Raw genomic sequence first — 24,530 nt, forward strand, 5'->3', positions numbered from 1 at the left:
TTCAGTCCCAGCATGCACATGGTGGCTCACCATCTGCAACTCCAATTCCAGAGGATCTGACACATTCTTCTGGCCTCCTCGGGCACTGGGCACACACATATATGCAGACAAGCACTCACACATGTCAGTGTTTAAATCTTAAGGCAAGCAAGCAAGCAAGCAAGCAAGCAAACAAACAAAACACGAAGGGCCAAGAACACAGCTAGAACAGAGCACTTGCCTAACATGTGCAAGACCCTGGGTTCAATCTCCAGCACTGCAAACAAAAACAAACAAAAGAATCATTTTTTAAAAAACAAAGTATTTTTTAAGGTTAAGTAAGCTGTTAAAGATTTAAAGGAGATATACATTTGGTTTCATAAACAGATTCAGTATGTAGCATTAAGTAGATCTTCATTCCAAGTATTCAACAGTATTGGCCATTTCTCAGTGTGATGCCTTCACTAGGGACAATGGCTGCTAGCGCACATGTCGACATCACAGAACTATTGGGAGGTCGGATACAGATGCAGAAAATGTTTTTAATGGGAAAATTCTCTACAACATGACTCCCTCATAATCTCCTTGGAAGCTACTGAAGGAAAAACTCCACAAAGGCAAAGTGGAAACAGAAAGACGGCAAGGACTGAACAGAAGGCAAAAGCCCCAGGTCCTGCAGAAGAGGGCTCCAGCACAGGACCAGGCTAGGGCAGAAGCAGGGCTCCTGAACGAGCACCAAGAAAGCACAGTGCTAGAATAGCCCATGGGCCAGAAACACACACCCAGAGATCTCAAGAGTTGAATTAAGCCTCCTGAGAAGTTCTAGAAAGGACAAAAGGTCAAAAGAGCAACAGAATCCTTGTCACTGAATCTGAGGTCAACAAGAACAAAGCAACAACATGCCTCCCACCATAACAAAATGACAGCAATTGGCAACAGGAGTCTATGGGGTCAGGACAGGCGGGCATTCTAACATGGAGGCAGCAAACGACTGATTTCCTTGCTTCTCAAGACAGCATCATGTAGCCCAGAAAGACTTCAACCCTCTGCTTTAATTGTAAAAGGTTTTCTACAAGTATAGGTATTGTAGGTTCTCTGCAATATATACCTTTAAGAGAGAATGACTCCTGCAATCTCACAGTCAATCAATACTCTAGTGCTATTTCCTTTCAAGTAGTTGGTCATACAATAAACTTTCTGTTTAAGCAAACCTGGAATCTCATTTCAGAGACATCATTCTGGATTTAAAAAGAAAAAAGACTATGTTGCATTTTCAATTATTGTTAAATATCTCTCATAAACAAGTATCAAGGCTAGAGAAGCACTGTGATAGGCAGCTTAACGGACCTGTTACCTGCTCTAAGATTAAGGAGCATCTGCATTTATGTTTGCCTAAGTAATTACTGCCCTAGTGGATTTCTGAGCAACAAGTTCATCTTTTCAAATCATGCTTTAGCAGAGCACGGTGGCACAGCCTTTAATTCCAGCACTGGAGAGGCAGAGGGAAGAAGATTTCTGTGAGTTTGGGTCTAGCCTAGTCTACACAGTGAGCTCCAGTCCACCAGGGCTACAGTGCTCACTAATCAGTTACTTTTCCCTGAGGCTTTCAGATCATCAATGCAGCTTAGCCATTCAGTGGGACAGGGTCAGGAGGACTGGAGTACACTAAGGGCCAGGCCTGCCCAAATGTGAACAGACGATCATGGTCCTCCCACAATATGACAAAGTCCCAAGGATGAGAGCACAGTTCCCAGAATGTCACCAGTTACCAACAGAGTTATGCCTTCATTAGCTCAGTTCCCAAGGAGACTACAAGCATGAAAAGCCCATTCTGAACTCATCTATCTGCAGCCCACATTTGTTCAAAATAAACATATCTCCATCCAGATCTTGGAACAGGATAGAGCACCAAAGCCACCAAAAACCAAGGTTGTCAGACTCCAGTGACACACTTACAACTGCATTAAGAAAAGGGGTCTGGAGAGATGGCTCACGGGTTAAGAGCACTGACTGTTCCTGTTCAGCCCCAGCATCTACGCGGCAGCTCACAGTCACCTGGAACTCCAGTTCCAGGCGATCTGGTGCCTTCTTCTGGCCTCTGTGGCACCAAATTCACAATGGTACACAGGCAAACATGTAGGCAAACATCATACACATACAAAGTAAAAATAAATCTTTAAAAAAAAATAAAAAGGATCACAGTATTGCAAAGTGCCCAGGAATCCTGCCAACCCACTGCCTCTACGCTAGATCATATGAAGAACTTCCCTCCTTACTGGGCCCTGTAAATAGGGAGGCAACTTTTCAAGGGCCCATAAAAGAAGAGTGCACAGGTCTGATTTACATCAGGTACCAACAGCACAGCGGGACACCAAGGCCTTCCAAGTTACTCCTGCCTTAACCAATTTTAGAGAAACATCTTTATTCCAAGTCTCTTGACGACACCACACAGATAACTGGGCACTAGGAAGCCATGAGACTGCCAGCCAAGGATCCAGCAGAGGTTTCCGGGTGGCACCCTGGGTCGTTGTTCCAGTTACCGCTTACCTCAGCTTTCACTCAGGGTCCAGCCTCATGAGAGCAGACTTGGAAAGTGGACACAGGAGACCTGAGAGAAGGGGGCTGCATTTGGTTCAGACACCCCAGCTTTAGGCAAGAACTCCTGCATTGACCTCAACAAATCTGAGGCTCTTTTAAGAAAATGACAAAAATGAGTTGGAAGTTTTCAGTCCTTTTCCTCTCAGCTTGTACTCTAGGAAAAAGGCTGGTGTGAGTAAAGCACGTGAGTACAGAATGTACACAGTGTGTGAGCAGGAAGCACCAATCATTTCAATTTCACCCAGAGCTACACACAATTAACACCAAATGTACAAGCTAAAACTAAAAGAAGAAAAAGCGAGAATTTTAGGCAGATTTTTCAGGATACCAAAGATGCAATCCACAAGAGAAGAGAATGATAATCTCATCAAATTTTGAAAACTTCTGCTCTGTGAAAGGTTATCAAAAGAAAAGTGGGGTGATAGTGAAGGGGGGGAACCTCTGTAATCATGAACTTGATAAATAAATTCTTTAAAACTCAGCTCTAAGCAAGAGTAATAAATACATCTCAGCTCCAGATACTCAGGAGGCTAAGGGCCAGGAGTTCAAGATACCCTTGAGTACAGTGAGACACACACTCAGGACAACTCAGGGATTAAAAATATATACTGCTCTGTGCAAGACCTGATTCAGTTCCCAGCACCCGATCGGGCAGCTCCTAACTGTCTGCAACTCCAGCTCTAGGGAATCTGATGTTCTCCCTGGCTTCGAGGGTACCTGTACATGGTAAACAGAAATACAAGGAACACACACACACACACACACACACACACACACACACACACACACACACACACACACAGACTCTCGAATAAAGTCTTTGAAAACACAAAACAAAACATGGGTTGGAGAGACAGCTCAGGAGTTAGGAGCCCAGTTAGGAGTCAGGGGAACCAACACTCCCTTCTGGCCTTTGCAGGGACTTGATATGTACATATACACAGACATACATGTAGACAAATATTCACACAGAGAAAATAAAAATAGGTCTTCAAAAAAAGTCTGTAAAAATAAAATTACTAAGAGCCTTAAAAACAGAGCTAGTGAGTGACAGAGTCCTTTGGGAAGGTGCTGTGGAGACTGAACCCAGGGCCTCGCCCAGCTGGCAACTGCATCCCTGAGCCTATCCAAAGTGTTTGTTCTGCTGTTTCTATCCATTACTTACTTTCATTTCCATTGTTACGGGTCTGCACCCGTGTGTGAAGTCACAGGTTGCTGTGAGCGCCTGCCTCACATCAGTGCTAGGGCCTAAATCTGAATGGTAGCAACTGCTCTCAACTACTGAGCCATCTCTCCATTCCCATTCCTCAGCTTTGGACTCACCCTGTAGCCCAGGCAGACCTTGAATATATGATTCTCCTGCAGCCTCCAGAGCACCCAGCAGGACAGGGCTGTGCCACCATGCCCAGAGGCAGAACCCTTTACCAGACAGTCAAATGATAAATTAACATATGAAAAGATGATTGGGCTGGAGAGGTGGCTCAGTGGTTAAGAGCACTGACTGCTCTTCCAGAGGTCATGAGTTCAATTCCCAGCAACCACATGGTGGCTCGCAGCCATCTGTAATAAGATCTGGTGCCCTCTTCTGGCCTTCAGTCACATATGCAGGCAGAATGCTGTACATTAAATAAATAAATAAATCTTTAAAAAAAAAAAAAAACAAAAGAAAAGATGATCACCGTTACTGCCAAGGCAGTTCAAATCAAAACTCCAATGGGAAATCGTTAGATACGCACTAATACAGGTAGGATAGAAAGGACTTCATACCAGAGTGCCAAGGACACAGAGGACTAGAACTAATAAATACACACCTGAGGGGATGGAGAGAGCAGTCTGGAAGACCTGTCTTGGTAGATTCTTATCTGCCCTAAAATCAGCTTCTTCACCCCTTTATATTTTCTCAACAGACTGAAAGCGGATATCCATAGATTTATGTTAACACCCAGAAAACTTCATTTTAAATACAAACTCCCAAACTCAAGCAGCACAAATGCCATTAGCTGATCAGCAGATAAGCAAGCTAACAATGGAAGGGAGGAAGAAGGAAAAGGCATCACCACAGGAGAGTCCAAGTGAAAGCCAGCAACTCAGTAATGACCCATACCTTCTGCATGATTTCATTTACATAAAAATTGGAAACCACAACTCATCTATAGCAAGAGAAAACACATCTATGATTATTTGGAGCCCAGTAAAGTTGAAATGGACAGAACCAAGTTTGCCCAAACAGGTATGCTCACTGCCAACTGTCATAGATGTACACTTCCCAGCAGAAATGGTCAAATGCACATTATAGATATGTGCAGTGTGTTAGTTACAGATATAAGAGCACTGGTTAAAAAGAAGCTACAGAATGTAAAGTACCTTAAAATAGGAACAGGGTGGCAGAACTGTTAACTGTAGCACTGTGGGAAACTGCTGAAGATGTGTCCCAACTGTCTCAGGGACAGGCGCAGGACAGCAAGGAGTGAAAAGGAGGCAGAGAGAAAGAGGCCACTCAGGGAAAGAGCGAGGGGATCTAAGCAGAGACTCTCCAAGAGATGAGAAACTGTTACACATCTGCACACACAGCCCGCTGTGTACACTCACGGGACTGTAGTGAGCAGGAACATGAACCTAGGACAGACAGCTCTGAAGCAGAAAGACCAAGCCAGGCTCTCCTCTGGCTCTAAGCTAAGGAAGGCAGAGAGAGAAGGGTGAGAGAGCAGACTCAAGGAAGGAGTTCACAGCAAGGGCACTAATGCTTCCTCTTCTACCCAAGCAGCTTCAGGTCGAGAACTGTGTGGATAAGGTACTGGCCCAGCAGCCTCATCAGCCACGTCACATGGGACAACATGAGCCGGCACCCTCAAAGGAATCACAATGTCTTTCTTGTCTGAGTAAGACAAGCCCAAGAGAAGATGAAATCTCACTAAATAATCTTTATGTAATTCAGAACCAAACAAACTTATTTTCAATTTTAACAAGCAATTTCTCAAATCTGAAAATGTTTGCATGTACTGTATATGTAAAGCAAAGTTTGCTTTAAAAAAAATATAACCAGAGCACCCTGGGCAGAACTCAGGGACAAAATGGTCTTCAGTCCGTAGTAGGACAGCCTATCTAAGAAAGGTATCAGGCACAAGGAATTACCTGTACAGCCCAGAGGCTGGTGGGCAGATCTGAGAAACTCAATAAAGCAGAGGTCACATGCACTTCGACCTAAAGTTTGATCACACTCATCAACAAGTTCATTTATGAACGTAGAAAGCCACCCAACCACAAATCCCAGTTTCACACCTCCTCCCCAGACACAGACATCTGGCATGCACACATACCTGTTTGGAAGGTAGGGTTCGCTCCAGGGTACATGTTAGGAGAATAGGCAGGAGCTGCTGCATAGCCCACAGGGAAACCAGCTGCAGGGGAACACAGCACAACAGCATTATCGATGAAAATAAAGCCACATGACCACCATGTTTGAATCCCACACACTTCAAACAAAATCAGTTCTAGTCATATTTTCTTAGAATTGTGTTGAGTCACAAACATGACCCAGACTGTTAGATCTATAAATGCTCACACTCCACAACTAGGGGGGGCAAGATGAGGCAGAAACTGAATCAGGAGTTCACTGTCCAGAACAGCTACATTGAGCATAAGTCAGGGCACAGAGCACCTTAGCATGTGTGAGGCCCTAGGATTATCCCAGGGCCAAAATAACTACATTAACAGCCAATAAGTAATACCGGGTATAGATAGTGGTGCGAGTCTGTAATTCTAGCATGTGACAGTGTGAGAGGCAAAGGCAGATAGATAACTGAGTTCCAGGCCAGTGAGGGCTACACAGCAAGAATAGGTCTGGTAAAAAGAAGAGCTAAGCCATAATTTTAAGCAGAAGAAAAAGAGGGGAGAGGAAAAGGGAAAGGGGGAGAAAGGAAAAAGAATCCAAGAATCCAAGTCTGGAAACCTAACACCCCTGGCAGTCCCACCCCAGAATCCCGTCATCTCTGAATCAATAGAGAGTGTTCAGCATCCTCCACTAGGTCCTTATCCTCACCAGGCTCCACTGCACAAGCTGGAAAGAACCAGAATTCAAAATGACCTTGGACCCACCCTAGGGCCTACTTTTTGCTGCTGGGGGATGGGGATAGTTACAAAGACAGAACCAGATCGTTTTATTTAAAAGCTAGTGATTTTTGTTCTTGTTCTTAGACTGTTTCAAACTTCCAAGTTCATTTCAGGCATCTTCACATTCTGAATTTCTTTTTTTTTTTTTTTTGGTTCTTTTTTTCGGAGCTGGGGACCGAACCCAGGGCCTTGCGCTTCCTAGGCAAGCGCTCTACCACTGAGCTAAATCCCCAACCCCGCATTCTGAATTTCTAATTCCAGTTTCCTCAGTTCAAGTTGGCCAGGCAGAAGCCCAGGTTGTCAGGATCATTAAACTCAAGACGTCTTCTTACTAAAAGGATATAATTAACCTCAAAGAAACCCAGAATGAGAAAATACAATCAGAATCCACATCCAAGTAAGATCATCAGCTTTCTTTTTCTGAAAGGGTGGCGGGTCCTCCTGCCACTGCCTACGGAGTGCTGCAGTTACAGGCCTGCCTGCTTATCTGTTGTGCAGCACGTGAGTGAGAAGAGGGGCCCTTGGAGACGAGAGGATGGTGCCAGAACTCCTGGTTGTAGCAGACATTACAGACAGTTATAAACTACTACTTGAGCATTAAAAACAGAGGCCAGGTCCCCTGTAAGAGCAGCAAGTACGCTTAAACTCTCAGCCATGTCTCCAGCACCCATGGTTACTTTTAATTATACATGAGTCTTTAGTCGGACTCACCCACAGCCACAGACACACAGATATCAGTAAGGTATTTAACAGAATCCTGCCACTTGTAGTGTCCGTCAGGAAAGGGGCCCTTGGATACCCACCCAGCACTCCTTAGAGTTCAGGATTCCCTGCCATCCCCACCCCTCTTCTGTCTGACCTAACAGCAGGTCAACCGGAAGCCCTCCCACCCTCAGGACAGAGAACCCAGCATCCCAAAGCCCTGACCACTACCACTTGTTGCTTGTCAGGAGCTCTGCTTCTCTTTCCTACCAAGACTATGCTGAGGTTACCCAAAGGTGGTACTCAAAGGGAAGCCAAGGGTACTCAAATGGTGGTTGTTGTGTTGTTTTCCAAGACAGGGGCTCATACAGTCCAGGCTGTCCTCAGTCTCACCATGTAACGAACTGAGAACAACTGACACTGTGATCCTTGCCTGTACCTCCAAGTGCTGGGATTAAAGGCCAATGGAATGTACCATAACCCACTCGGGAATCTCCCAGAATGACAATGTGGGGGTAGAGAGCACAGCACCAGGGCTAAGGACCAGACACAGCCCTGTGAGTTCAGTGTGCATGATGGAACAGAACTCAAGGCCTCACATGCTGGGCAAGTGCTCTACTGTCAGGCTGTGTGCTGGCCTCACCAACAGGGTACCAGCAGGCTGCTCAGGGGAGGAAGAACACAGTTGGCAAGGGGAGTCCTCTGTCCATGTTTTCTAGGGTGGAAAAGGGCAGATCTTGGAGGCAGGGGGGTCCGTGGTCTGCACTTCCCCTCAGAGCATCTTCTGTTAAGCAGGAAGGGAATGCTAAGCCCTGGTCAGGGGCAGAACCTGGCTTGGTTCAGAGTGACCATTTTGTGGAAAGGAGTGCCCAGGAAGGAAGCTAACTGAACCTATCTAGATACCTCATAAGCATGGAGAAAGCCAGGTTTTTATGCTCTGTGACTGACTGCCACACTCCTCTCAGTGTGGTGTCATGGTTACATGTTCCAGAACAGGTACAGCTTGACAAGCATCTGGCTCTACTCCTGCCATTCAATTCGGAGACTCCCCAGGGTCTGAGCCTGCTCAGCCTTACCAGTTCTGTCTAGTGGCAGGGCCCACTTGTCCCACACTCTGAGTCAAAACCGTGAAGAGGAGAGAGGGTACAGCAGTACCCAATTAACCTACTCAAACGATCCCAGCGGTGGTGGTGCTCCTCACTACCTCCCACAATGTTCTGGGTTCCTGAAGGAAAGACACCTACCACACAGCCTTTATAGTTTTATATGCCTTACACTGACAGCTCAATTCAGTGGCTGGGACACTTCCTAACCTCCGTATGGCGTATCTCCCCACTCCGATATTCCTGAGCTATTACTAAGATCTATACGCTCTTTCTCTTGAGAATATATTTGGAAGTGACTTTTAGAGAGATTTTCAATGTTGCTGCTGCTGTTTTTAAAATTTTTCATATACATTTGCTGTTTTGTGTATGTGTATAAACTCCAATGGGTTGTGACCATACTGAAGTCAGTTCTCTCCTTCCCCGACATGGGTCCTGGGGATTGAAAGCAAGTTGCTGTGCTTAGGGGCAGGCACCTTCATCCTGGGGCTGGGGCCCTTCATGTGGCAGGTCTGGCAGGGCAAAGCGGCCATTCATAAAGCCACAGAGCAGTGATGCTCAACCTTCCTAATGCTGTGACCCTTTTATAGTTAGTTCCTCATGTTGTGGTAACCCCCAAGCATAAAATTATTTTCATTTCTACTTTATAAGTGTAACTGTGCTACTGTCACGATCTGTAATGTAAATTATTTGGTTTTTGATGGTCTTAGACAAACCCCATGAAAAGAAAGGGTCATTTGGCCATAGGCCCCCATATATATATATATATATAAAAGCAAAATCCCAATAAGGAGGAAAAGAATTCAATTTATATGAATCCCAAAGGGGTAGAGACCCACAGGTTGAGAACCACTGTCTTAGCTGAAAACTGTTCCTCTATCAAGCAAAGTCACCTGAGTACACCACTTAGGAAGGAGCACACAGGAGTGGTGTGGGAGGAGGGGCTCCTGATTAGCCAGTCAGATCATCTAAACCAGCCCCAATAATACACAGGGTGGTGACAAGCTGTTAAAGGCCTTGACGACACTCCTGCTTCACAATCTGACCTCCCCAAAGTCTTCCCAAACAAGCCTAAGGTTTTGCTGCAATGAAGTCACTCTTCCAACAGTGCACAGGAACCCCAACAAGAGCTCAGTTCTCTTCTGTATGAATGCGGAGCCTCCACACTCCTTCCCCTATCTTCAACTGGATCCTCCTTTACCTCAGTACAATTGGTCAGCCTCTCTTCCGGAATCTTTCTTTCCCACTTGCCTTCTTCAATCAGTAAGAAGTGAGTGGGTAGTACTGGAATGTTTTATCAATGATACTCATTTGGCCGTCAAGGGCAGTGGTTTTTACCAATGTCCTATGGATCAGCCCAGAGGCCCAAAGCAAGCTAGGTCAAGCAGGATACTGCTTAGGTACCAAAGCAGGAGCAAAAAATTTATAAATTTTTAAAAACCAAAAATGTCACTAACTAGATCATATTCCATAGGCCATAACACACCACACACACACACACACACACACACACACACACACACACACACACACACACACAGAGAGAGAGAAAATAAAAAATTAAATTAAATTTCCTCATGTCTCCCTCATTGTCCTCAGGAAGCCATCTATAACAGTGCTTGCTACCAGAGACCACCCCAACCCTCTAACAGAGTTAACAACCAGTCACTGAGTCAAATGGACCAAATCATGACACAGCTGTGTGGGCATCAGCGCCCTACTTCCCCATCTTTGGAGGAGCCTTGCTTTTGCTACACCCGTCCTGCTCCATGTCCTTCAGCATATGAACTCATGCTACCCATCACCACGACCTAAACTGAACTCGGCCCATCTCCTGGGCAGCACGAACCCCCAGGGCCGAAGCTCTGAAAGCGCTGAAGGTCACTGCACACTTCCTCAGCTGACTGAAATCACAGCAGAAGCATCCTCTCTCCAGCATCCATGCAGACTTCCATGCAAAGGCTCAGCAGCACTGCTTCCTGTGCTCCTAACTCTTGTCCCGAGAAGGCCTTCTAGTGGTTACCAACTGTGTGTCCTCACCTTCAGCTCCACCCCCTCAGCAGAGAGGATGGACAGATAGGAAGTGATTCTGAGCAGTGCCATTTTATGATCCTGACTGCCTTAGGACAATGACTTCAAAGAAGACCATGACTATGTCAAGAGACAACACAGGAGAGAGAGAGAGAGCGCGTGCGAGCGAGCGAGCGAGCGAGAGAGAGAGAGAGAGAGAGAGAGAGAGAGTGTGTGTGTGTGTGTGTGTGTGTGTGTCTCCCCACTTCCAGTGCTGGCAGTCAAATCCACAGGGCCCTGCACAGACAAATACAGAAGAGCAAAACTCCAATAAGGGAAAACAAAAAATCCAACCCACGTGAACCACTAACTCCACTGATCACATTTCTTAAAACTCAAGACGGGCAGCATGGAGCTGTTAGGGAGGATGTGAGAGGAAACCCTCCTCCCAAGAGTACAGTGACAATCTCTACCCAAGTCAGCTGGACAGTGCCCTAAAAGCCACGTGTTTACTTTCTTCGACTCTACCTTCTGTCACTGCCACCAACACGGTTATTAAAAGCAGCAGGCCAATTTACCTTCAATGTTTGGGGAATAGCAAACCCTTCAAGTAACCCCAACACAGAGAAGGAATTGGACTGAATAAGAAAATTCCATAAGACAGGTTATTATATTTATATAAAACCAACAGAAAGCACATGCAAGCCCCATGAACTAGTTTGGGAGCAATTCTAGATACATTATTTGGCAACTGCATCAGCACCTTTTCTCCGAAACTCAGTGGAAGAGAAGGCCTCCTTCAGTCAGCAGTTTTGCTCCTGGTACCTGATGCTGGCTGAGACCTCCATGACTGAACAACACAGCTGCTCTCTCAAACCCTGACCTTCTGTGGACATGGCCATCCTAAGTAGAGCATGTGCTCCTTCCTCCTTCCACTGTGCATTATGTTCTGTATAAAGACATATTATAATACACAACTTGTCAATGCTCAGCATGGGCAAGAGAAGCAAATGTAAATTTTGGTGGTCTTGTGACACTGCTGTGACATAAACCAGACCCCTGAAGAACTTGGAAACCAGTTGAAGTCCACACAAAGGTCTAAGAAAACTAAAACCCACTGATGTGTATGACAGCTTCCTGCAGAGGCACAGGCTTCTCAGAGCATAGTGGCCTGTAGTTGCTTCACTCTTCAGGATGAGGCCAAAGGAAGCATAAGCCTTACCAAGGCTGAAAGGCACACATTCAGCTTCTGAGAGCAGGAAGAACAGCCACACTGCTAACTGGAAGGCAAAGGAACACAGCAACTGGACAACTCAATCTCTAATACAATGTCTGTCACAACTAATGAAAACCCTAAGAGATAGGACAGCATGACAGAAAACAAGAAAAAGACAATGACAAGAGAAGCAGAACCACCATCCAGGGACTATGGTCATCAACAAGCCAACCAAACAGTACATGGAGGAAGAGGGTTTGACACCATTAGCAAGATTAGTGAAATGCAGTAGATAATAGGAAACCATCCATTCTGAGCTAAGAGAAAACCACAAACATGGTGCTCTCACACACTGTGGATGGAATTACAGACGAGGGGAGGGACAGAAAGTATCTATAAAGCTACTGCTGTTGTTGGGGGACATCTAAATCTACGAAGGCCTCTCAATGCTGAGCCAGATAAACCCCTCCATCTAGTCACAGCACGGTAAAACACAGCACCACAGTATCTTAACGACAACAGAGGGAGGACGGGCAGAGCAGTTACAGAGGCACAGTCACTGCCTAACTACCCAGCAGAAACCAGGACAATACAGGTTCCCCTTACAGTCTGAGAGTGAGTCCGCCAAACAGCACCCATGCTCACCACAGCACATGCAGTAACACACAATGAGTACAGTAAGTCCTTCAAAAAGACGACAGACAAGGAATAAATGGATATGAGCACCAGGTGTTATAAATAAGGGAACAGGCTGAAGGTATGGCTTGGTGGTTAAGAGTATTCTTGCAGGCAGCCCAAGTTCAATTCCCCACACCCACGTGGTGCCCCACAGCTTCCCCTAATCGTAGTTAACGGGAACCTGGCATCACCTTCCACTTCCGACTTCTAGAGGTAGCAGACACGCACATCGTGCACATACATGCAGGCAAAACACTCAAACACATAAAACAGTTAAAAATAAATACATGAGAAAACAACAAATACCAGTAATACCAATAATTATTTACACAAGACAGCATTTGAGGAAAGAATTCCATCCATGACTCATGAGCCTCTGCGCTATAAAGTCAATGCTGGCCCAAGATTCCATAGGCATACAATGCACATCTCCGAGCACTTAGCTACTAGGACTTCCATTAGGGAGACTGTCAAATACCCACCCTGCCAATCATACAAGGTAAGTGAAAGTATGAAACACTGTGAAGATGACACTCAAAGCTGCTTCAGAATTACAGAAGCTTTCTCTCAGGTGATGTTCCACAGAGGGAAAAAAAAGCCTAACTAAAATAATGGTTTATGCCAAAGTTCTTTTCAGCAAAGACTGGTCAGTATGACAGGCAAAGGGCCAGAAGAGACTAGGGTCTGTTAATGAGGACTGACAGGTAAACTGATACCACGGGGCTCTGGTTGTTGCCCTGGCTCAGATGCATTCAGATGCTCCTCCATTAAACCAGTACTAACACTCCAAACAGGCTCTTACTGCCAAAGTGCTTCTCATCAATTCTAGGAAGACATCCCTCTTCTAATTTCTCTAAGTTACTTCTGACCTGTTATTCTCAGAGTTCTTAACCTGTCTATCTCCTCTCTTACCTTATCTTTAAAAAGTTGTATTTGTTTATGTATGCATTACAGTATGTGCAGGTGGCTACCTATGTACATGTGGGTACTCAAGGGAGTCGAAAGGGACATCAGATCTCCTGGAGCTGAAACAATAGGCAATTGTTTCACCCTAAGCCGGATACTGCTTAGGTACCAGAGAACAGTTAGGAGCAAAAACAGAACAGTTAGGAGTATGTTGTCAGATAAGGGTGCTGGAACCCAAAGTCAGGTCCTCTGCCACGACCAGGCCATGCTCTGACTACTAGGCCATCTATTCAGCTCCCATAAGGTCTTAACTGCTCAGTCATTTCCTCCGGCCTCTAACTTACACTACATGTTGGTTCACTCTCAGCATGTTCTGTCTTACAATGCCTCTAGCTTTCACTGGACTAGCTGCTCCAAGCCCTCTTTCTTTTACGTTTAATTGTTTCTCTCCCTTAACCCTTGTGCATCTTGTTATCTACTCACAAATCTAGATCTTTGTTACGTACACATTCTAAACGTTCTCGTGACAAGGCCTCGCTCTACCTGCTGGCTGCACTGCAGTGCTATTCTGCCTGGTGACCTTGTCCTCAGAGCACCCGTGTTCTATAGTAACTCTGTGTATGAACAGGAAGTGCTTTTTCAGGAAGGCCAAACAGCCTGTGATGAAGACAAGCACTTCACAGCAATTCCGCAGGGTATGTCAGGCACTATGCAGGGATAGACAGTGCAGTCAGATGAGCGTGTGAGGCTTGAACTGCTGGATGCCCACACTAGGAAGCAAAGGAACACAGACTGGAGCCAACGCCCCTGAACGCCTACACGACTTGGGAAAGAAAGACTACCCTTTTCAGAGGCTTCCTTGTGGGAACACCAAACAGACTCTTATCCCCCACTTTGGTGGGAGGACCAATCTCAAGAGGCAGGTTGCTTGAGGAAAGAGGTGAGCGCTCTAACACCTGCTCAAGAGTCTAAGCCCCCTGCAGTCCCCCTTAGGGCTGCTAAAATTCTAGGGACAGCGAGTGGCAAATGCTCCAGGACAGATACAGTATCCACAGCCCCCGGTCAAGCTGGGTTGACATAGCTTTCTTTTTTTTTTTTTTTTTTTTTTTCTTTTTTTCTTTTTTTTCAGAGCTGGGGACCGAACCCAGGGCCTTGCGCTTGCTAGGCAAGCGCTCTACCACTGAGCTAAATCCCCAACCCCTTACATAGCTTTCAAATCTGGCCAAATGCTTCTCTCCTCTCTTCCAAGTTCAGTTTTATTCCATGTTTTAAAACGGAGATTTTTACCAATAAGATTTTTCCCAAAGTATTTCAAACCCATAGTAAAAGCCTGTGTATCTGCTACTTCAGAGGCTGAGGCACAAAGATTCTAAGTCAAGTACTGCCTTGGTTATATAGTGAATTCAAGGGTAGTAAATAAACTAGCAAATCCTTGTTTCAAAAAGTAAAAGGGGTTAGAGGTGGGGGCTGGAGAGATGGCTCAGCAGTTAACAGTACTGGCTGCTCTTCCAGAGGACCCAAGTTCAATTCCCAGCAACCACATGGTAGCTCACGTTCCAGGTGATCTGACACCCTCACACAGACATACACACAGTCAAGTCACCGATGTACATAAAATAAAAATAAGTAATTTTTATTTAAAAAAGGGGTAAAGATACAGTAAGCAGTAGCACACTCAGGTAGCATACACAAGGGGAAAGACCCACAATGAAACCATAACGGTACAAGTAACTACTTTTTAGTTATGAATTTGGATAACCATCTGCAATTTTTGACCAAAGTCCCACTTCCACAATTTTTTGCTTTATGGCCAGCCTCACTCAGCTGAGCTGACTGCCCCCACTCACTGTGAACTGCACCTATTAAATACAACAGCAGGGGAGGGTGTGGTACCCTCCTAAGTTATTCAGTGGGGTTTCCTCCTGGTCAAGGGAGACAGAAGTTACCTTCAAGAAGCAACCTTCAAGCAGCAGGCCCAACCCCGAGGAAGGTGTGAACAGGAACTCTGAAATCACACTGTTCTTCCCAATACTGCACTGCAGTGAGGCTCCTACTCAAATGGGAATAGACTGAGGGGCAGAGGAAACAGTCTTGGCCCCATACTGGAGATGTCAGCTTTGGGCAAGAGACACCTCTTGACTTTTCTCTCCCTGCATCTCCTTCCTGCCTTCCTAAATCAGTCCGCCCACTGTCGTGACCAAGAACAACTTGGAGGAGAGAAGGCTTCCTCTCACCCTAGAGCTTTCAGTCTAGCCTGAAGGGTCAGAGCAGGCACAGAGAGGCAGGAACCAATGTAAAGGCCATGGTAGAACGGGCTTCCTGCTCTGCTGCCTTTCCAGGGCTGGTCAGCTTGCTTGCTTATGTAGCCCCGGACCAGGAGTGACACTCCACAGTAACCATTCATCAAGAAAATGCCCCCCCAGGCAATCTGGTGTGAGCATCTTTGCAACTGAGGGCCCCCACTCCCCAAAGGCTCTAGCTTGCATCTGGCTTACATAAAACTAGCCAGAGCGTCTACATGGACATAAAAAGTACTCAATGTTCAATAATGAAAAGAAAATTCAACTTGCTTACCTGGATATCCAATTCCTTTGGCATTTGCATAGGGAACCCCAGAAGACCCAGGGCTATAAACAGGATTCATGACTTCAAGTACTAAAAAGGGGGAAAAAAGGTGATTTAGCCAAGTTCTTGCTTCCAGAATTTTCTCCATTAGTTTCAAAAGAGCAGGCAGCAAATGTTATTCTAGTCTACTCTAAAACAATGTATTTTCTGCTGCTCCCAACCAACAGAATGGAAAATAAACATGGAATGTCCCAATAACCACAGCATCCAGCCAAATCAGGACCCAGCAGTCTTTTCTTCCTAACTCACTTCAATCCATCAGGACTAAGGGAAACAATATCTGTCAAATTCGTACTTAAAATGCTGAAAATTCTACAATTCGTCTCAATACCCTCGTATCAGAGAACTAAATGAAAACATATTCAGAACATGAATTCATGCAATTGTTTTAAAAGTATTTAAAGAATCTGAGTCTTTCATAGTGAAAGTCCTTCTCTAGAATGTGCAAGGCACTGGGGATTCAACCACCCACTAGGAAAGAAAAGAGGAGACTAGCACACTAGCTCATGTCTGTAATCCCAGTCTTCATGAGTCTGAGGCAGAAGGACTGCCATGAGTTCAACATTAGTCTAGACTTGTCTAAGAACCTGTCTCAAAAGTCATAATAATATGAAAATTATTATGGAATAATAAATACTGCACCATGGAAGCCAGAGAGGGTGTTGAACCCCCTGAAGCTGGAGTTACAGGGGTAGTGAGGGACTTGTTGTAGGTACTGGGACCCAAACTCGGTCCTCAAGATCAACAAGTGCTAATAATCACCAAGACATCTCTCTAGCACCAAAAATTGCTCCTTTAAAAAAAGTAAATATGAAAGTCGGGCAGTGGTTATGCATGCCCTTAATCCCAGCACACAGGAAGCAGAGGAAGGCAGATCTCCAAGTTCAAGGCCAGTCTGGGCTACAGAGTGACCAGTTCCAGGGCAGCCAGGGCTACAGAGAAACTGTCTCAAAAAATATTGATACACACACATATGTATACATATGTAAGTATACATATATGTATTATATACCATATATACAATTATATGTGCATGTGATATATAAGCAAAATATATAATGTATATTTTTATAGAATATATCTTATATCTTTATAAAATATATACACATTACTATGTAATATAGTATATGATATATATTTTATATATAAATATGTGTATGTATGTGTGTGGATCTGTATCTGGGCCTAGTGGCCTACACCTATATTTGGGAGGTAGAGAGTAGTGGATCACAATTTCACAACCACTGTGAGTTCCCGGATACTGAACAGTACAGGGCTGTGGACGGAGAAAACAGGGTCAAAGGCACACCAGAAGCAAAGGTGTTTTGTCACATTTCAAGAACACAGGAACTGTCAACTGCCAATCCTCTCAAGTGCATGGTGCTTCTGTTTCAACCGTCATCCCCCAAGAAGTAAATTCTTTCCAAAGTAGTTCTCTCCTCTGAGCAGCCAGTTGACTTCCTTTGCTAGTTAAGCCCCAGACAAGCACAGTGCCATGTAAAGACTACGGAGGAAACAAGAGCAGGTCAAGTTCCCCTCTAAGGTTACAGACTAGACAAAGGTCAATCCAGTACTTTTTGCAAAAATGAAAACGCACATCTTCACTTCGCTATCCAAATAGGGTAGATGAGTGTAGTAGTTGGAATAGGAATGGCCCCCATTGATTTATGTGTTTGAATGCTTGACATAGGGAGTGGCATGGTAAGTGCTGTAGCCTTCTTAGAGGAAGTATGTTACTGTGGGGGCACACTTTGAGGTCATATATGTTCAAGGTCTGCCAGTGTGACACAGTCTCTTCTGCTGCCTGTGGATCAAGAAGAAGAACCCTCAGCTTCTTCTCTAGCACCACATCTGTCTGCATGTTGCCACTCCCCACCATGATGATAACAGATTGAACTCTGAATCTATACATAAGTCAGCCCCGATTAAATGTTTTCCTTCATAAGAACTGCCTTAGTCATGGTGCCTGTTCACAGCAATGGAAACCTAAGTGGGTTCTGTGTTCACTTAGCATGTTGATGATAGCTACTGTAAAGAGTAAGAAAAATCATGATTAATGCTGGTTTGAGACAAAGCATGGTAAAGGCCAAAAGACAAGTGGGTGCTTTGAGAGCAGGGAGCAAGCTGAGGGAGCGCCTGCAAAGAGAGGAGCACAATGAGAGCAGTGCAGCACTGCCAGAAGGGCAAGCTGCCTTCAGGGAAATTAAACGACTCCAGAGGCTAATGATGAACAGCCCCTAATGTGATTAATAAGTCTTAAGGAATTAAAACCAACTGCCTGGGACTATACAACTAAGATGCAGTGCAACTACCTGTCTAGAATGTCTGAAGCCCTAGGTTCCACATCAGCACCAAGAGAGACAGGCAAAAACAGTGTAAGGCTGAAAAAGGAAAGCAGTACAGCTCCCTTTTCAATCTGGTAAAACATCGTAGTGTGCTGAAAGGAAACCTGCGACACCATCGGTTCGGTGTCCAAATACAAAAGCCCTCCTTGAATTATTTATTCAATGCTGAGAGTCCCTTCAAAGTCTGATAGTCCAATAACAAAATTTAACTTAAGCCATTTAAAGTCTAACTCGGAATTATCAAAGCACACCTGATGTGTGTGCACAGCAAATGTGAAACATAAGCCCGTCACTGCATCAAACTAAGTCCTGCCATTATCTGTACCCTCACATGGCACGAGTCCCTTACTATGTACCTGCCAAGACACACTGCTCCAAGAGTCAAATGGAGCCAGCGCCTGCTGTCCAGTTAACAGAAAACTCAAGGTGTCTGAGGAACAAATGGAAGGAGACTAGGAAGGAAGTCACACAAACCCAAAAGGAGGGGCGTTCTCATGGACGACTGTCTGTTCTTCCATGGCATGAACACAGGTGAGGGAGATGTTAGAGGTAAAACCAGATTTACTCTGAAGACAATAGGTGGACTTTGTTTAGATTATGATTTATATCAGTAAAAAAACATTTTAATAATATAGCACAAAAGTCACGCAGGCAGAGTTTGTTATTTATGGTAATAGTACTGTGTTTATGTGTGATGGTTTGTATGTGCTTGGCTTAGGGAGTGGCACTATTAGGAGGTGTGGCCTGTTGGAGTAGGTGTGTCACTGTGGGCATGGACTTAAGACTCTACCCTACCTGCCGGGGAAGTCAGTCTTCCACTAGCAGCCTTTAGAGGAAGATGTAGAACCCTCAGCTCCGCCTGTATCATGCCTGCCTGGATGCTGCCATGTTCCCGCCTTGATGATAATGGACTGAACCTCTGAATCTGTAACCAGCCCCAATTAAATGTTGTCCTTATAAGAGTTGCCTTGGTCATGGTGTCTGTTCACAGCACTAAAACCCTAAGACAATATGCCAATATGTAAATTTTTAGAATACAAAAGAATGTAACAATATGAATAACTATAATTTAAAGCACTTCCTTAAAAGGGGCAAATACAGCAAAATGCTAGTAAATTTTACTTCATTATATGGGAACATGGCTGCAAAGAGTGTCTGTCCTTTTATGCTTGTATATCGAAAAAGAAAAGAAGCACCTGGCCCAGCAAGCCACCTGTTTTCTAGTGCCACCGGTCACACAGCAACTGCCAATCCTTATTCTGAGCTGGTGTGGACAAAGTACCTGCACTGAACGCAGGGACAGAGTTCCTAGGATTCTCATGTGAACTCACTCAACTACGCTATGCGTGGTCTGACGCCTGCATCAGAACACCACACCAACTGTACCTGTGAAAAGACTATGAGAACTCCTCCACAATAATAGCCAGCAACCACCGAAAGCACATGGGCAAAATGAGAGGGTTTTTTTTTTTTTAAAGAATTTATGTTTAATGAGATTAGGGATTTAATTCAGTGGTGGAGTACTTAAGGCCCCAGGTTCAGTCCTCAGATCCAGGAGGGAATAAGACATCATTACAAAATAGACCCTCCCAATTAAGGTTCTCATGATAGATTTTTATTACTTGTATTTAAGTTTGTGTCCTGAGTCAATGCCATGTGTGTGTGGATGCCCGTGGGGGCTAAAGAATGTGTCAGATCCTTTGGACCCGGGGGTGGGGGGGTGGGGGGGGGTGGGTCTGAGGCAGTTGTGAGCTGCCTGAAACAGGTGGGAAAAGGACAGGAGTCCTCCTCATGACCAGGAAGCACTCTCCATTGCTGAACCATTGCTCCAGCCCACAGTAGGAGTTTTAAAACATAAAGCTGAAGCGGTAAGTGCAACGCTTTAAAGGTCGTATGGTGTAGTGTTTCATATCAGCAACACCACTAATTTCAGGGTGCTTTAAGCATCTCTACCCAGAGATAGATGGTTAAATAAGTAAGTTACAGATTGATTAGAAAAATATCAGTATTGGAGTTTTAGATATGCTTGATAGCAAGGAGAGTGCATCTTACAAGAAAACTCTCCAGTCCACCCAACTCAGCACTCACGGCTGTTTGCCACCCTCTAGGACAACTTCCGGTGTTTCTGTAGAGAACAGTCAGATCTCAAACCAACTACTGAACACAGACGGAAGAGGGTATCACATACACTGATACATTCATGCTTTGAAACTGCTCTCAACGGGTCCAGAAAAATTAACCCTCTATAAGAGAAGATAGGAAGACAAACAACTTCCTTAAACCCCAGGGCCTTCAAAAATTATTTTTAAAATGCACTTTTTTTCCCCCTTCTGAACTGCAATATTAAAATGTTCTGAAAGGCAGATGCAGAGCTAGCCCAAACAAATTTGGTAAAAAGGAAGTAACAACTGTTTCCTCCCCCCTCCTGGGTTCCAGACACTGGCTTTATATAGACGGTCACTTCCACCCTTAGGGGAAGGAGGTCAGGAGGAGGGCAATTCTATCGACTGCTTCTCAATCACCTCCTAGGTGAATGCAAAGGTACGCAACTCAAAACCCTGCAGCACCCGCCTACTAGACCCTAACTTCCATCTGGTTCTGGTCACAATTAATTTTAACACCCTTAAGGGTTTTCTTGCATGTCAAAACATTCCAAAAATGCTTCACGAGTAAACTACAGACATTACCAAAAATGAGCCTGCTTTATTCAAAGACTAAAGGAAGCAAACCCGTCAACGGTTTCAGCATTAGGAAAGGTGGCCTAGATTTCCCAAATCTCGGCTGTCAAAGCCAAAATCACTCATTACCCCTTGACCTACCGAAGTTTTAAAGGCCGTTTTTCTAATTGCTTGCACCAGAACTACTCTAATTTAAAAATCTTGTCATACTACAGCGAGTAATTTCGTCTTACACAAGGCGAAGTGGAGAGTTTAAGGCGTAGGAACTACCCAACCCTTTTTCTCTTTCTTTTCTTTTCCTTTTTAAATTTGAAGGTATGCATGCGCACGTGTGAACCTTTTCATTAGCAAACCTCCGTGCACGCAAAAACACTCCAAGTTGTGTACGTGAGTGATTAAAACAATCGGCTCAGACAATGCAAGAAAACCACGAGAGAGAACGCCCAGCCGCGGACGCGCTACCAGGACGTCCTTCTCTTTTTTTCCTAATGAACCTGGGCCATGCCCCGGAACGTCCTTCCCTTGCTAAGGTAACCTCCGAAGCCTACGTTTTCCTGCAGGAGAAGGATCGCCCGGTCAGCGACGGCCAGCGTCCCTGGCGGCCCGCGACCTTCCCGCCCCGCCCCCCGGCCCGCCGCGGACAAAGCGGCGCCCCTGCTCCCCGCGCGGCCTGACCAGGCGCTGCACAAAGCGCCGCACTTCCGGCCCGCGCCCGCCCGGAGCCGCCGCCCCCATGCTTCCCGTACTCACGGTAGCCTGCGCCTCCGGGACCGGCGCGCGCCGGCCCGAGCCGGCACGGCGTGTGGCTCGGCGACGGGCAGTGCCCAGACGACGCTCGGTTGCGGCTGACCGCTAGGCCCGCGCTGCCTCCCGCCCGCCTCGCCGCGGCCCCCGCTACCGCCGACGCTGCGCAGACACCGCAGCCCACGACCTCACTTCCGCCCGCCGCGCGCCAGACGGGGGCGCGCCGGGCACGTGATGCAGTTGCGCGCGCGCGCCCCCGCCCCCGCCCCCGCCCCCGAGAGGCGTGCGCGAGGTGCCCGGATGCTGGGACGCTTACCTCGGCTGCGATCCTCAGCACAGGTTCCTGTTAAAACCCGGTTGGAAACGGAGTCATGGAACGTAGTCATGGTCCGTAGTGACTTCGGAAGGAGATGTACGCCGGTTCGCATTATGTTTACTCAATAATTCCTTTTTCCGTTTTTTCTTTTAAGCTTTTCTCCTGTTTTGTTGTTTCGTTTTGGATCAGGATGGGCTTTAATTTACAGATCTGCCTCTAGAGTACTGGCCTTAAAGCGACAGCCACCGTGCACAGTTCTAAGATTTTATTTTTAATGTGCGTGTAAGTGTGTAGCTGTGGGAGGAGGTGTTGCTCACAAGAGTGCTGGCGTGTGATCCTCTCTAGCTGGAGTCACGGGTGGAGGGGGCGTTGTTCGAGCTTTCCTATTTGGGGTGATGCTGGAAACTGCTCTGAGCCATCTCTGAACTCCCCATGACCCCTTTTAAAGATGTATTCATCTTGTGTGTGAGTGAGTGTTTCGCCAGCATGTATGTATGTATGTGCACTGCCATGTACCTGCTTAACGCCTACAGAGATCAGAAGAGGGAGTTACAGATGTTTATGAACCATCATGTGAATAGAACCCAGATGCTCTATAAGAGCAAGCAGCAAACGGGAGGCAGAGGCGGGGGATCTCTGAGTTAGAGGCCAACCTTATCTAAGGATCGAATATCCAGAAAGCCAGAGCGAGGCAGAAAAACTGTCTAGGGAAGAAAAAAAACCACTGAGGTGCCTCTGTACTCTCTTTGCCTTTTGATCTCTCAGCTCCAAGGCCAGTACAAGATTTTTACTCTGATAAGCTTGCATCTGTCAGAGAGCTAGGAAATACTAAGCACTTAGGGTAAGCTCCAAATCTCACTGGCTTCACAGAGCCAAAAAATCAATGCAAAATATACGTACCAGGAAATGTTTGGGATTAGAGAAAAGTGAAGACCGGGCTATTAAACTTCCTACCAGATATGAAACCATATTTAAAGACTGCAGCCGATAAGCTCACTAGTGCACAGATAATGAACCATATTATATTATAATTCCATATTATATTATAATGGGATATAATAGAAAGTCCAGAAGTATATTACAGCAATTGGGAGTTGATATTTGAGAAAGTATTTCATATCACTAGGTGTTATTATTTGGATCTTGAAGTTTCAAAAAAAAATTCTAAATGTTGATGTCTTGGCTGCTAACCTGACAGCTGACCCTGTGTAGGCTAGACAGACTCAGAGATTTGCCTACCTCTGACCCTTGAGTGCTAGGATTAAGGATATGGACCACTGGGGGTTGGGGATTTAGCTCAGCGGTAGAGCGCTTGCCTAGCAAGCGCAAGGCCCTGGGTTCAGTCCTCAGCTCCGGAAAAAAAAAAAAAAAAAAGAAAAGGATATGGACCACTGATCGTTAAATAAATAGTATGGGGGGAGCTAAAATTTAACCAGCGTAAACAGTATAAATTGTATCTATAACTCATGTACCAGGATAGATTCCAATTTTTAAAAAAGGCATATATTTTTTAACAGTGGAAACATAAAAAGAGAAGAGAACATGGGGAGATTTCTTTTTAAATATGGAGTAAAGGGCTGGAGAGATGATGGCTCAGCAGTTAAGAGCACTGACTACTCTTCCAGAGGTCCTAAGTTCAATTCCCAGCAACCACATAGTGGCTCACAACCATCGGTAATGAGATCCGATTCCCTCTTCTGGTGTGTCTGAGGACAGCTACAGTGTACTTATATATAATAAATAAATAAATCTCTTTAAAAACCATGGAGTAAAGAATTTCTCAAAAGCCATAAACAATGCCTATGAGAAACATTGGCTGGAGGGTTGGGGAGGTGGGATTAGCAGGTAAAAACCCTTTACACTGAAGCCCCGGGATCCCCAGAGCCGACTGGTGAAAGAAAACAGACTCCATTAAGTTTTTTACAAATGTTTTGGAGAAATCACCTTAAGCGAAATTAAAAGGCACTTGGTTAAGAATGAAACACTTGGGGCTCGAGAGATGGCTCAGAGGTTAAGAGCACTGACTGCTCTTTCAGAGGTCCTGAGTTCAAATCCCAGCAACCACATGGTGGTTCACAACCATCTATAAGCAGATCCGATGCCTTCTGGTGTGTCTGAAGACAGCTACAGTGTACTTATATTAAATAAATCTTTTTAAAAAAAAGAATGAAACACTACAAAGGGTTAATCTCTTTAGTATTCTGAGACCTTCCAGAGACCATTAAGAATCAGTTCTAATAATCAGCAGAGACATGAGTAGAGATTATAGCCAAGAACATACAAATAGGTCTCAATAATATATAAAAAAAAATGTCAACCTTATCTCTCCAAAAGAAAATTCGGGTTAAAAATTTAAGACACAGGTGTTGCTGTAAAATTAAATAAAATGATTCTTTTATCCCACACTCGGTGCTATCACCGTAGTGCCCCATGACATCTGTCTCTGGGATATCTTCATCTCAGTCAGTAAAGCATCTCACCCGCTTTGCCCTATCCCATATCACACAGTCAATGGCTACT

At 45.2% G+C, this 24,530-nt stretch overlaps 1 protein-coding gene and 1 long non-coding RNA gene across 7 annotated transcripts in view; one reads left to right on the forward strand and one right to left on the reverse strand.

The window, feature by feature from the left end:
- Fam168b (family with sequence similarity 168, member B) overlaps window positions 1–21,918 on the reverse strand; it is a 33,106-nt gene extending 11,188 nt beyond the window's left edge. The window contains exons 1-4 of one of the 6 annotated variants that reach the window (XM_008766978.4): window positions 21,701–21,913; window positions 15,877–15,957; window positions 5,895–5,975; window positions 221–256 (exon numbers count right to left, since the gene is read on the reverse strand). In XM_008766978.4, the coding sequence (XP_008765200.1) occupies window positions 221–256; window positions 5,895–5,975; window positions 15,877–15,946 (187 nt within the window). In that variant the 5' untranslated portion in view covers window positions 15,947–15,957; window positions 21,701–21,913. Of the gene's footprint in view, window positions 1–220; window positions 257–5,894; window positions 5,976–15,876; window positions 15,958–21,700 lie in introns of all 6 variants that reach the window. The other 5 variants (XM_008766975.4, XM_017596648.3, NM_001271134.1 and 2 more) reach the window with 5 other exon arrangements.
- On the forward strand, window positions 20,692–23,771 carry LOC120094662 (uncharacterized). Its single transcript, XR_005489093.2, has 2 exons — window positions 20,692–20,813; window positions 21,266–23,771. It is a non-coding gene; the product is annotated as an uncharacterized LOC120094662 (long non-coding RNA).
- The last annotated feature ends 759 nt before the right edge of the window (window positions 23,772–24,530 follow it).

The sequence above is a fragment of the Rattus norvegicus genome, chromosome 9, assembly GCF_036323735.1.
Source record: "Rattus norvegicus strain BN/NHsdMcwi chromosome 9, GRCr8, whole genome shotgun sequence".
Lineage (NCBI taxonomy): Eukaryota > Metazoa > Chordata > Mammalia > Rodentia > Muridae > Rattus > Rattus norvegicus.